At 35.1% G+C, this 14,038-nt stretch overlaps 3 protein-coding genes across 3 annotated transcripts; 1 reads left to right on the plus strand and 2 right to left on the minus strand.

Annotated features, from left to right (window-relative positions):
* Positions 1–306: 306 nt before the first annotated feature.
* LOC141708975 (putative E3 ubiquitin-protein ligase LUL2) lies at positions 307–4,612 on the minus strand. The gene is made up of 3 exons (XM_074512846.1): positions 3,634–4,612; positions 2,039–2,537; positions 307–773 (listed from the first exon to the last, which is right to left on the minus strand). Exons 1-3 carry the CDS (start codon positions 4,134–4,136, stop codon positions 633–635), a joined length of 1,143 nt encoding a protein of 380 aa, XP_074368947.1. The 5' UTR covers positions 4,137–4,612; the 3' UTR covers positions 307–632.
* A 2,685-nt stretch (positions 4,613–7,297) lies between these two features.
* On the plus strand, positions 7,298–9,566 carry LOC141708976 (pentatricopeptide repeat-containing protein CRR2, chloroplastic-like). The gene has a single exon (XM_074512847.1). It carries the CDS (start codon positions 7,366–7,368, stop codon positions 9,226–9,228), a length of 1,863 nt encoding a protein of 620 aa, XP_074368948.1. The 5' UTR covers positions 7,298–7,365; the 3' UTR covers positions 9,229–9,566.
* A 1,153-nt stretch (positions 9,567–10,719) lies between these two features.
* Positions 10,720–13,436, minus strand: LOC141708977 (large ribosomal subunit protein uL11x-like). Its single transcript, XM_074512848.1, has 2 exons — positions 12,818–13,436; positions 10,720–11,049 (listed from the first exon to the last, which is right to left on the minus strand). The coding sequence occupies exon 1, from the start codon at positions 13,340–13,342 to the stop codon at positions 12,842–12,844; it is 501 nt and encodes a 166-aa protein (XP_074368949.1). The 5' UTR covers positions 13,343–13,436; the 3' UTR covers positions 10,720–11,049; positions 12,818–12,841.
* Positions 13,437–14,038: the final 602 nt, after the last annotated feature.

A 14,038-nucleotide genomic window follows, 5' to 3' on the forward strand; every position in this document is an offset into this window, starting at 1 on the left:
CTGTACAGTGAGAAATTATGGGTATCTATTATTCGCCAGAAGCATAGAGCTCAAGCATTTGTCGAGCAATTGCTAAAGATCACCAACCAACCTAACAAGCAGATAAGTTACCTTAACTTCAATGAGTCAACTTGAAGAAAGCTATTAGGCAATATTCAACAACCGGGTACAGGATTTCTAAGATTTGTGTTTCTTAATAGTTCAACTTAATAGGGCCTGCTATTAATTAGGGAAGCGCCAAGAAGCTACATAAAGGTGGATCTAATTGATTGATTATCAGTGGAAACATAGGAAAACAATAACACAGGGAGCAAAACACGGTATATTTCCTATGCCAGAGCAAACAACTGAACAAAGCAATTGCAAACTACACAAACTATATATCTCATTTCGAATTATACAAGAAGACTTGGAGAATGCCACTAAAGCAGTCAGCAAAATCATGCAAAAAACCAATCAGCTTACAACATCTAAATGCTACAAAGTCGAGCAAAACACACCACTATATTTAAATGAATCTGCATATCAATGAGATCCCAATTTAGTTATTGAACTTAGTATTCATGCAGGAGAAACGTAAATTTGATTGAAATATGAAGGAAAAGCTGATAACACGCAACATTACAGCACTGTCATGGCAGAGACTCATCCGTGCTTGGCTCAACAGTTTCACTGTTGACCTTGATCTCCAGGAGCCTTTCAACTGGCTGTCGACATATAGGACACCTGTTTGTTTGGAATCTTAAAACTTTGGCACAGCCACTGCACATACACTGCACCAAGAAAGTATCTAACAATGAGATATACGGTCATAAGACTCCAAACTATATAGAAGCCTGTGAGCTTAATGAGAGTCGAAGCAAAGAATCTAAATAATACAACTATTGGACCAATGTAGGCCAATATAGTGCAAGGATTTAACTTATATAGTTTTAATAAAACTGCTACAGCCTATTAAGTTTGGCAACTTCTGCCGACAACCATTCTAGGTGTTAACAATATTTAACAAGTTCGTTTTCCCTTCAATTATTTGTGTTTGTTTATCTTAAAGTGTCTAGTGTCTACTCAATTACATGCTAAAGGAATTAAGGAACTACCTCATTGTTATGAAGGGACGAGGAATCACAGAGATTACTCACATCTATTTCTTATAATAAAACTAAACCGGAGATCCCTGAAGGGTCTTATGGGTGTTTGGTGCTCCGAATATTCTTATTTTGGGATTCGGCATTCAAACTGGGTTATTGAACTAACTAGCAGTCCATTACATTGGTACGACCAGGTTTGCTTTTTAAAGTTCTTCTATTCATATTCATATTTTATACATAATATTTATTTTAATCAATTATTTTAGAAGGAAGCCGTATAATAGATCCAAAAAGAATTATAATGTAATTTAATTAAGATGAAAATTTAACAATTTACAAATTTCATAAAATAGATTTAAAAAGGAAGAAAAAACAAATACTCTAAATTTGAGACGAGAAAATGACGATTTACTAAAAATAATTCTAATTACACTAGTTCAGAGTAATAAAGAAATTTTGTCAATGAAAATAATGAATTTGAAGATGAAATATACTAGATACAGAAATTAAAATATACAAAATGACATTAATATATAAACAAATTTTTTAAGGCTATAATAACCCTAAATCTTCATTCATCCAGTAACCATTTTCGCTTAGTTTAACAAAAATTGTATAGTGTTAAACCAAGTTCATGTGAAACTTTTAGAAATATTACTAACTAATTCTAATATATAACAAAATGATATTAATAACAAGTATAACATTGTATAGGGAATAATTATAAATTAAAAGTGCTTTTAATCTGGTGGTCCATAGGGGTTAAAATAATATAAATATAATTATTTTTTTTATTTTATAATTTGAAAAATAGCTATGTCAAGCAATGGTTGTAAGCTAGTGTATATGACAGAGAAAATTGCTAAAAGGAGAGTATATACGCGCTTAACACGCTAGGTTCATTCATGATTCTCAAAACCCAATACAAAAGAAAGATTAAGAGAGATTACCATGTGTCGGCATGGAAGTACAGTTGTGTCACGAGGTTCTGACAAGCAGATAACACATTCTTTTCCAGTATCATTCCCGTCAAGATCACCATCAACCGAATTACCAATGCCAAAAATCTCCTGCAGCTCATACCTCATTCCATTCACCCATAAAATTTGCTTGAGAACTCTCACCTGGTATTCACCCCTTTCCTTCTCAAACACCGCTTGAGTGATCTGGGAGTTACTGGCTCCAGTTTCAGGGTTTCCATCTGCTGATCCACTTTGGTTGCTTGGGGATGTCTCCGCCTTCACTACTAGCGGATAGACATCCAGTTCACCCTCTTTCACTAATTCTGCCTCTTCACAAGCGGAAAAGTCTATCCCCGTTCCTGAGGGCTGTCTAAATTTCTGGCCCAAGCCTTGTGGAAAATGTACTGTTACTGGTGCATATATGCTTTCCTTCATTGGTGTCAGGTTACAGTCTTCATCCTCTTTCGCAAAAAATATAACTGTAATGCTGTACAGAGGTCATAACAAAAGGAAAATAAATTAGTTCATATTATCATTGAAAAAGGGATCATAGCTTTCTTGTTATGAGCAAGCTTTGCCACACATGGTAACTAGTATCAACAAAAAACTAAACAAAGATGGCAATCTATGTCAGCAAGCCAAGGCCGGTCAACTTTTGATTTAATTTGTAAATAGAATTGTGAGAAGATGACTTTGTAGAGCAAAACGAATGGAGGCAATCTGGAAATGAATAGAAAAAATCATACCAAGCCCAAGTGATAGACAAATGACACTTGATATAAAAAGGACAAACAATCATTTTCAATCCAATGAAAAAACAATACGATGACCTTCTCTAATATATATAGGTCAAACTATTTTTATTGTAACAAAAATAACTCACTTGTTTATAACTAACAAACCCCCAAGACAATTACGTTTAATGATAAAATCAACATACATGTTGTATTATAATGTAATTAATAATTTACTTCACAAATAAAATATTTGGGATGGATATTTTAGTATTTCAAAAATTGTGTGCCTCACAAATCACAATTGTCAGTGCAGTATTCTAGTCTAATCAACAATTAAACATTAAATTAGGGGGATAAAAGTTGAATAATATCTTCAAGTCACTCATTCCTCACAGAATTAGCATTCTCACCAAGCTAGAACTGAACTATTTTATAGAAATTTTAAATACAAATTCTCTCTTCTAGCCTCAACCTTCCAAGTTTCGACATTCCTAGTACACTGTCCCTACGAGTTAAGCTGGAATATGTCTATCACAATACCTGAAACTTGTCACAATTTTGATAATCATATTATAGTTTTTAAAAAAAGAGCTCCTTGTCAGTCTCTCCATCAAAAACAGCCTAAAAACAACGCTATAATACACACCGACAAGAAAATGTAGACATAGACTAATTCGTCACTCAATTCGAACAAATAGAAATAGACTAATTCGTCACTCAATTCAATTAATAATGCTGAAAGTAAGTCAGCTTCATAGTACAGTTAATATAGATAAATAAAATCAAGTCATTCTAATATGGAAGCAAAAACTAAAATCAAACTTGTAAAAACAACAGTAGAACTACCTTCCAGCAACAGTTGCATCAAACGTAAACGTAACAAGAAACTTTCCGGGATTTTCCTCATCCGGCTCAACCCTCAAAGTTTCCTTCTTCAAATTAACATCATTCCGAATAGTCACAGCTTTCTGATGCTCAACATAAGGAGTAGGAGCAGGCATTACATAACCGCAAGGATACTGTCCTCCAACCCAATTAGCCTGTCCCGGGTGCATATGAGGTGGTGGCATAGCGCGATTATGGTGATCATACGGAGCCTGTAAAGGCACCGGCATTGGTGGAGCCTGGTGATAACCAGGGTACTGATAATAAGGCGGCGGTGGTGGTTGTGCATTAGGGTTAGGGTTAGGGTTTGGGTATTGAGAAGGTAATGGTGTAGCTGCTGCGAAAACATATCGATTCGGGGTAATTTCCTGCTGGGGTTGTTGTGGTGGTGGTGCTGGTGGGTGGCTCCGGCGACTCCCTTGTCTTCTCCGGCCATTCATACTGTTACTACCCACGTTACCCATTTCAATTTTCAAGATTTTTCAAGAAAAAATCAAGAATTTTCAAGAAAATTCAAGAACTTTCAAGAAAGCTCAAGAAAAGTGTAAAGATCAAAACTTTATGATCTTAACATTTGCAAAACATGATTTTGAGAAAAAGGGGTTGTTAATTATGTAATTGGGTGTGTAAATATGTAATCTTTTGTTGATTAACACAATCAAGATTGGATTTTTAAGTGGGGGATTTGATGATAATAATCAAGAAAATTGAGAAATAAAAAGGGGGTGAATGAGTGATTGTAGTATTGTAGAGAGGATTGGATCAAGAAAATGAAAATATAAATAGAGGATGAAGAGAAGATTATGATGATGATTAGTTGAAGAATGATAGGGGCAAAAGTGTGTGTGATAATGGGTTTGTTAATGTATGTGTATACAGTATCAAACCACTCTGTATGTATTTGTGTGTGTAGGATGAATTTTGTTGCAAAAAAGTGAAGTGTAGCTTCTCTACTTTTTCTCCTTTTGTTCTGTGTACTTCTTTGTGTACTGTATTTATTTTAGAGTACACGAAAATTCAGTGGAAACATGGGTTTAGACTTCATGGCATTCTCGTGACACAACTTAATTTCACCAGAAAAGGCTTTTGTAATAACCGTTAATAAATTTAAATTCCACATGTCATTTTTTTGTACTTCCGATGTTCGAACTCATGATCTCCCGTAGTGAAGACAAGTGCTCGAATCCCTACACACGCACCCTCTTATTTATATTATCTTGCTCACGGTTAGTAGAATTGGAATCTTAAACTCAATCGAAACTACTTTGAACTCAATCGAAACTGTCCGGATTAATAATTTAGTGTGGCGGAATGACTATATAATTACCTTTAGATGCGTATAGAAAAAACCATCATATATGTTCGATTTTCATTTCATTCTCATAAACCACATACTTATACTCTTCATTGTAGTATATAGTTATCTTTAGATGTGTAGATCAAATCAACATATCTCTTCGATTTTTATTTCATTTATCCTCTGATTAACCTTCATTCTCAATCCCGATTCTGATTCTCACGTCCAAACACCCCATTCTTATTAGATCAGAATTGCCAAAGAAAAGGGTTCTAAAACTATGTTATTCTTACCGGACAAAATAATAGAAAGAATAGTTTCTTGGTTTATATTCTTACACAACTGATTAAGAACAAAATACAGAACAAGACATCTAACAAAGTATGCAGCAACCATACAAAGAAGAGAAGCAAGTGTACTAATCCAACACAAATCAGTCATTCTTGATAACATTCTTTTCTTGAACAAAATACAGTGTGCTATTTAGAATAAGAAGATGAAGAATCAATTTTGTCCATCCAATATTTATATGTAGTGTGCGTATCTAGATATCTAGATGTCTGCATTTGCTCAAGCTGATTGTGGAACACCAGTAGTGCCAAAGAATATTGCAACTTTACTTGATATGATCTTATAAATTACTAACTACATTCTTTGCATTTGTATATAACAAAGGCTGGTTTCCACTTTCCACCAAGGGGTCCTTGACCTCGACTTGTATCGGTTTAGATTATATCGGTATTAGGAGAAAGAGAAATGTTAAAGTCCCAAAAACGGTTTCCAAGATCGTTCATGAATGATGCTTAAGGTGGCAGAGGAACGATACGTGGGGTCGGAGGACTCGAACCCGAGTCTCTCCCTAAACCGAGCTCTATTACCATGTTAAATAATCAGTCGTTTTTAAGATGGTAGAGAAAGGTCTCAACATCATCTTATACTCTTGAACAATACACTCATAAATGAAACGAGCCCCTCGTATATTAATATGAATCCCACGAATTAAAAGATGACACGTGTCATTTTGAACGTTTTTGGGAACTTTTTTGGGTATGTAGCGTTGCTCAAGGAGAAAAACGTCAAATTGAAAAGTGTACATTGGCAAAATTCTAAGTAATTATCAATTATGAACATAAACTTGTTAGCAGGTTTGCCGGACAAGCGATTGTTACAACATATCATACCGCGAAAATTTTCTGCGATACGTGTGTGGTACAGTTCTCGGTGTACAATAAGGGTCATCTTTATACATACATAGAAAGTTTCTACGATATGATATACTACTAACAATTATTTGTTCTTGACCATCTCGTATTCTTAGTATTGTACAGAATTGCAAAATTTCACCATGGCCTTTAGAAGAGTTTGGAGACTCTTGAAGACGCAGAGATTGTCTCTGCTTGGACATCTAACTTGGTTAATGCTGATAAGCATGCCATTGCTGTTGGAAATCTTGTTGATGCAAATTATGTTGCAGCAACTGGTAATACCTCTCCGGAGTTTCAATTGAATGTAACGGATTATGTTCCGTTCCGTTTGTTACGAATTTGTAGGAATTGTTACGAAAATTAAAAATACCATTTAAATCTTATCATAAACGAATAAACGTCAGTCACTCCTAGGGATGGCCATCGGGTCACTTCGGGGTCGGAAAGTGTTATTCCCGCCCCCATCCCCAAATCCAAAACTGATCCCCGAACCCGCCCCGATCCCCGAACAGGGATTATTTTACGCCCCGTTCCCCACCTCAAACGGGGAACGGGGATCCCCGAGGAGATTCAGGGAATTTCTTTTTTGTTTGTTTGTTTAATAAAAGTTAAATTTTAAATAAAAAATTTCAATAAAAATTCACATAACAAATCATAATATATAGATTTTCTTTAAAATTTAATATTAATGTTTAAACTTAATTTGAATTAATATATATTTCTAGTATAGTAATGAACAAAAATAATATTATTATAATAAAATAATATCACAATAAGAAAACTTAAATCATTTAGAAGATAAGAAATTGAAAATAATAATATATTGTATATATTTCAATATTTATTTGAGATATTTATATATATACAATATTATTTTTATTTAAAATACAATTCGGGGTCGGGGATCGTGGCGGGGATCCCCGAATTTTTTACATATATCTCCCCGATCCCCACCCCGTACTCGAAAAAATTCCCGAATTTCCGCCCCGTTTGGAGCGGGGATCGGATCGGGGTCGGACGGGGCGGGAAATGCGCATCCCTAGTCACTGCATATAAAATGTAGGAATTGTTTAAATATTTTCCTTTACATATTTACGAAATTGTAAATTATTTCTAATCTTTTAAATAAATTTGACTTGAACAGTGCCCTGAATTTTGGTCCAGGCAGTGCACAGCTGCACTACACATAACATGTTCATGTACAAATTGAGACAATATAAACTCTCTGTTTTCAAATATGAGAGACTACAATACTTCTCAGCTACTTGTGCAGCATCACTAGCAAATGTTCAAACATTACATTCTCAAAACTGGCAAATACAACCTAGTATAGACCCAAAGTTTTTTCTATATAAACTTGTTGAATGTAGCAATGTTTATCAAATCAGACAAGTTCATAGTCAAGTGGTTGTTACTGGGTTACTTGAGAACTTATTTGTTACAAACAAGCTTCTTTATTTGTATGTTCAGTATAAGAATGTGAGTGATGCATATGAACTGTTTGATAGAATGTCTGAGAGAGATCCTTACACTTGGAGTGTTATGGTTGGTGGGTTTGCCAAGATTGGTGATTATATGAATTGTTTTGGAACTTTTAGGGAGTATGTTAGAACGGGTGAGTATCCCGATAATTATACGTTGCCTAATGTGATTAGAGCGTGTAGGGATACGATGAATGTGAATATGGGGAGGTTGGTTCATAATGTTGTGTGTAAGTTTGGGTTGGATTTGGATCAGTTTGTGGTTGCTGCACTTGTTGATATGTATGCGAAATGTCGGGTTCTTGATGATGCGAGACGACTTTTTGATGGAATGGTGAAGAAGGATCTTGTTAGTTGGACGGTTATGATTGGGGCTTGCGTTGAACTTAGCGATGCTAGTGAAGCATTGGTTTTGTTTGATAGGATGAGGGAGGAAGGTGTCATGCCTGATAAAGTTACTATGGTGACGGTTGTTAATGCTTGTGCGAAATTAGGAGTTATGTATAAAGCTCGACTTGTTCATGATTTTATATCATCGAGAAAGATTTCAGAGGATGTAATATTGGGAACTGCACTGATTGATATGTATGCTAAGTGTGGGAGTGTTGATTGTGCTAGAGAGATCTTTGATAGAATGAGGGAGAAGAATGTTATATCATGGAGTGCGATGATAGCTGCTTATGGGTATCATGGAGAAGGGCGCAAAGCTCTTGATCTTCTTCCAATGATGTTGAGTAATGGGATTATACCAAATAGGATTACTTTCGTGTCTTTGCTATATGCTTGTAGTCATGCGGGATTGGTAGAGGATGGCCTCAGGTTATTCTCCGTAATGAAAGAAGAGTACAGCTTAAGACCTGATGTGAAACATTATACTTGTATGGTGGATCTGTTAGGACGTGCTGGCAGACTTGACCAGGCTATGAAACTGATTGAGGAAATGAACATCGAGAAAGATGAGGGGCTGTGGAGCTCGTTGCTTGGTGCGTGCAGGATTTATGGTCATACAGAGCTAGCAGAGAAGGCAGCACAGTCTCTTCTTGAACTACAACCTCAGAGTCCATCAAGTTACGTGTTGCTTTCAAACATTTATGCCAAAGCAGGAAGGTGGAAAGATGTGGCAAAGATCAGGGAATTAATGACACATAGGAGACTGAAGAAAGTTCCTGGTTGGACTTGGATTGAGGTGGAGAATGAAACATATCGGTTTAGCACTGGAGACCGTACTCATCCCAAATCCAGGGAGATTTATGAGAAGCTAATGAATTTGATAAAGGAATTGGAACTTAAGGGGTATGTTCCTAATACAGATTTTGCGCTACATGATGTGGATGAAGAACTCAAGCTGGATAACTTATACTCACACAGCGAGAAATTGGCAATTGCGTTTGGCCTACTTAGCACAGCTGAAGGAAGTCCCATCAGGATTACAAAAAATCTTCGTGTTTGTGGAGATTGTCATGCATTTAGTAAATTTGTATCGGCTGTTACACAACGGGTTATTATAGTCCGAGATGCAAATAGATTTCACCACTTCAAGGACGGTGCTTGTTCTTGTGGGGATTACTGGTGATCCCTTCATCTGACACTTGTGCTAGCGGATCACACCAATTGGGTACACGCTCTTTATTCGATGTCATACTTTGTTTTTACGTCGAGGTAGCAGAGCATGTGTTCGAGACTATGATTGAAGACCCACCTCCAGTTCATTGCAATTTGCAACCCTTCTGTGAGTGATGCAACTCTATATTTGCTTTCATTTAGGATGAAATGAGTTGTAAGAGTGGGTATATGTAGAGATTCTTCACTTTTGTTTGGTTGCAAGTGATGGAATCCGGAGATAATTATATCAAATTCTTATAACTTCAAAGAAAAACATTCGCGTTTGCCATTTAGTGAAAAAAAACATAATCACGATTGCATTAAGCATTGAAAATTTCTAAAATCAGAATTTACACAGAAAATTCTGGTATAAGACGTCAAGAGGTGGATTACTAGGTATTATATAACATCAACATACACTGTCTACACGCAGGAGTATTACCAAACATGTTGTGTGTAAGCAAATTTATACAAGTGCTACGAGCTGTGAGGCTAATTTAAAGAGTTAATTGCATTTTGCAACCCCTGCCTTTCATTGAATAACAAAATTATATACTTACTTTCAAAAATACAATTTGCAACCCCTAATTTTAGACATCAAATACAATATGCATACCTTTAATCATTTTGTTAAAAATATTTATATTATGGAGGGTAAAATTGAAATTCAGCAAACTATTTAAATAATAATTTTAAATTTTTTAAAATTAAACTAAAATTTAGAATTTCAAATTATAAAAAAAATATTAATGTTAGTTATTTTATTACTCAGTATAATTTTTAAAATTTTAAAATATAGATATATTTAGAAACTTTATGATTATATATATAAACATATATTTTGCTTGATAAATATATTTTAAGCATTTAGCATTATGATTAATTTAGAGTATTACTAATAGAAAATAGCTATAATTTTTGTCAATGTAAAAAATGTATTAAAATACATATTTTAATTGATTTGAAATTTTAGTTATTAATATTAACATCTCAATTTCAATTTTATAACCACAAGGTATGCATGTTATAGTTGCTTGTGTTTTGCAAAATAGGTATACTGTTTTGATTTTAAATGAAAGAGGGGAGTTTCTGAACAATTAACTCTAATTTAAATCCTTAGCTTCTCTTACAATGGCTCCAAAAGATGTCATGGCAACACCATACACTAATTACAATGGCGAGCAAGATGCCCTAACAAATCTGTTATCCTTTATCACAACGTCAATGCCCTATAAACAGTGCTAAGAACACTAGAAAAGGTCTCATTACATTGTTAATGCAATACATTGCACTTACAGTCGTAAGATCTCACCAAGGAGCACACATCAAAAGAGCAAGTCATCCAAGTTATATTTCTAGACTTCTATCTAGTTGATGTACTACACCTTACATACGACGATATTGAATTGTCTGAATCACAAGTCTTATGTCTGTCTTGCAATTACCTCTTAACTGATAAAAGCATTAAAAGCACAGATCATTTGCAGATAGAAATAGAGAAACAATTTCTGGTCATGAAATGGGAAGATTTAAATTGCGAAAGTCTTTCAGTTTAGGATAACATAACGATTGTTGCATGTCTATCAAGGTACATAAAGGGTACATCAGAACACAATATTTTACAATTTCACCTTTTTCCCAAAACCAGCAAAAAAACAATATATTTGACGCTCCCAGCATTTATGCAAGACAGCAAAAAAAAGGAGAGGTGCAACTCCGCCCACTCAATTTCTGCACCACAACTGCACGACAGAAAAAAAAAAGGAGAGGTGCATCTCCGCCCGCTCAATTTCTGCACAACAAGAAATGTTTAAAAAAAAATCAAGTCCACATACTCCACATATTTAAGGTACCTTCCATGAAGTCGTTATAATCATGAGTTAAACAAGAAACAATCACGTTTCACTACATAAGTAACACTATCTCTCAATATAGTGGTGGTGCATAATCATCATGTATACCACATGGTAACTACTTGTGGAGGATAATCATCTACTTGCAAAACACCAAAGCTAATCTTATCGTATAAATAGTGTTAATCAATCAATATCAATTATTCCAAAGTCAAATTCTAACCAACCCGACAAGCAATGCACCATGCAACTTTACAATCCACACAATAGGCAAAGCGGTTATCATAATTCAAGACACTACATTTTCATACATGAAGCACAAAAGATGCAATCAATTAAAAACATCTATGTCCATATTCAATACATAACTCGCAAGAACTTCACGAAAGTGATCAAGAGTAAACCTAGGACTGATCATAGATAAACAGTCCATGCACATAAATATGTATTGCAGTTGACCTCACAATTTAATTTATATGTAGTTTATTCCCCCACTATTCCATTTTACTCCACTTTGATCTAAGCATTTCAGATCCCCAATATACCATAAATATACCATATAAATCATAACAATTGCTGCATGTCTATCAAGGTGAATAAAGGGTACATCAGAATGCAATATTTTACAATTTCACTTTTTTCCCAAAACCAGCAAAAAAAACAATAAATTTGATGCTCCCAGCATTTCTGCACGACACGACAGGAAAAAAAAAAGGATAGGTGCAACTCCGCCCACTCAATTTCTGCACTACAAGACATGTTAAAAAAATAAAAAATCAAGTCCACATATTTAAGGTACCTTCCATGAAGTTGTTATAATCATGAATTAAACAAGAAACAGTCATGTTTCACTACATAAGTAACACTATCTCTCAATATAGTGGTGGTTCATAATCATGTATACACATGGTAACTACTTGTGGAGGATAATCATCTACTTGCAAAACACCAAAACTAATCTAATAACACATATAAATAGTGTTAATCAATCAATATCAATTACTCCAAAGTCAAATTCTAACCAACCCGACAAGCAATGCACCATGCAACCACACAATAGGTAAGGCGGTTATCATAATTCAAGACGCTACATTTTCATACATGAAGCACAAAAGAAGCAATCAATTAAAAACATCTATGTCGATATTCAATACATACTCCCAAGAACTTCTACAGAACTACATGAAAGTAAGCAAGAGTAAACCTACAACTCATCATAGATAAACAGTCCATGCACATAAATATGTGCAAAAAGATATTAAGAATCGATCACCAAATCATCACTTAATTATTTAGACTGACTAAAGGGCAAAATTATAGGCAAGTTTCATCAAAATCCCTAGTGTTGCAATGAAAAGCATCCTTTAGCCTCTATACGTAATAAACCTACAAGAAAAGAAATGCTACAACTACAACACACTAAATTGCACATTGCATTTTCATCCATCAAACCAAAATAATCCCATAACTATAACTCACATAACCAAACTAAAATGCTTATCTAATCCTAACTTTCACATTGCATCATAACTCCATCAAATTGTTATTTTAAGCAAAATCTGTTTATAACTATAGATCACATAACAAAGCTACATCGCTTAAATTATCGTACTACATCGCTTAAATTATCGTAACCAAAATCTTACAAACATAGTATCACACTACATTACCAAAACATAAACTAAATAGTAACCGCAAAAAAACTACCAATCACTTAATTGTTCACGCTAATCAATCTTGCGAAATCTCGACATCGCCACCGTCAATCTCCTCTTGCAAATCCTTCGGATCCTTTCCATCAACCGTACACCCAACCGAAACACACGTCCCTAAAATCTCCTTAACCGTCCCAGTCAACTCCTTCGCCATCGATCTCGGCCTCATAATCTTCGCAATCTCAATGACGTCATCCAGCGAAATATTGCCGGAATGTTTAATATTCTTCGTTTTTTTCCGGTCACGTTCCGGCTCCTTCAACGCCTTGATTACCAGCGCCGCCGCAGACGGCACGACGGAGACTTTCGCCTGACGGTTCTGGACGGTCAACTTGACGGTGACACGTAAGCCTTTCCAGTCTTTAGCGGTTTCTTTGGCGATATCTTCGCCGATTTTCTTCGGAGAGAGACCGAGTGGACCGATTTTGGGAGCGAGTGAACTCGCCGCGCCGACTTCGCCGCCGGTGACGCGGACGTAGACGTCGACGACTTGAGATGGATCGAATTTTGGCGGCATTTTTGGAGGATTGGAGAGAAATTGAGGAAATGAGATTCTAGGGTTTGGTTTATAAAAATTAGGGTTTTGTAAAGAGGTTTGGGCTTTTTTTGAAGGGTTTATAAAAATGGGCCTGGTATGTGGACATGATTAGCATATATTTCGGTAAAGGGGTTGGGTTGGATGTCGAATTTACACGTGTACCGCATATTTTATTGCCCGTTAAAAAATACTATTCCCTCCGTCCTACTCATTTCTTATATTTTCATACCGTTCCCAAATATTAAGAATCTGAAGGAATGAAATGAGTAGATATTTTATTTTCATGAAATAAAATTCGTCAATTTTATTTTTAAAGCTTTAAAAATTATTATTTTTTATGTGCAACTCTATTTTAAAAATTCAAAAAATTATTCTACCGATTTGCAATTCTATCAACCAAATTTAAAAATTGGTTCCGATCTGCAACCCTGGCAACCAAATTCAAAATTTGATATTTTTTGATATGCAACCCTATCAACAAGACATATGATATTTCGACAAAATCAACCAAAAATAAATCCTATTTATGCATTTTCGTTATTCTTTTATGTGCTTCAACATAATTAGAGTTAAATGCAGGATGTGTGCCTGCAGTTTGCTCATCGTGTAACTTGTGTACCTCAATTATCCAATATAGCAAACTATTACCTCAATTATCCAATATAGCAAACTATG

This window comes from Apium graveolens, chromosome 2 (assembly GCF_009905375.1).
Source record: "Apium graveolens cultivar Ventura chromosome 2, ASM990537v1, whole genome shotgun sequence".
Taxonomy (NCBI): Eukaryota; Viridiplantae; Streptophyta; class Magnoliopsida; order Apiales; family Apiaceae; genus Apium; species Apium graveolens.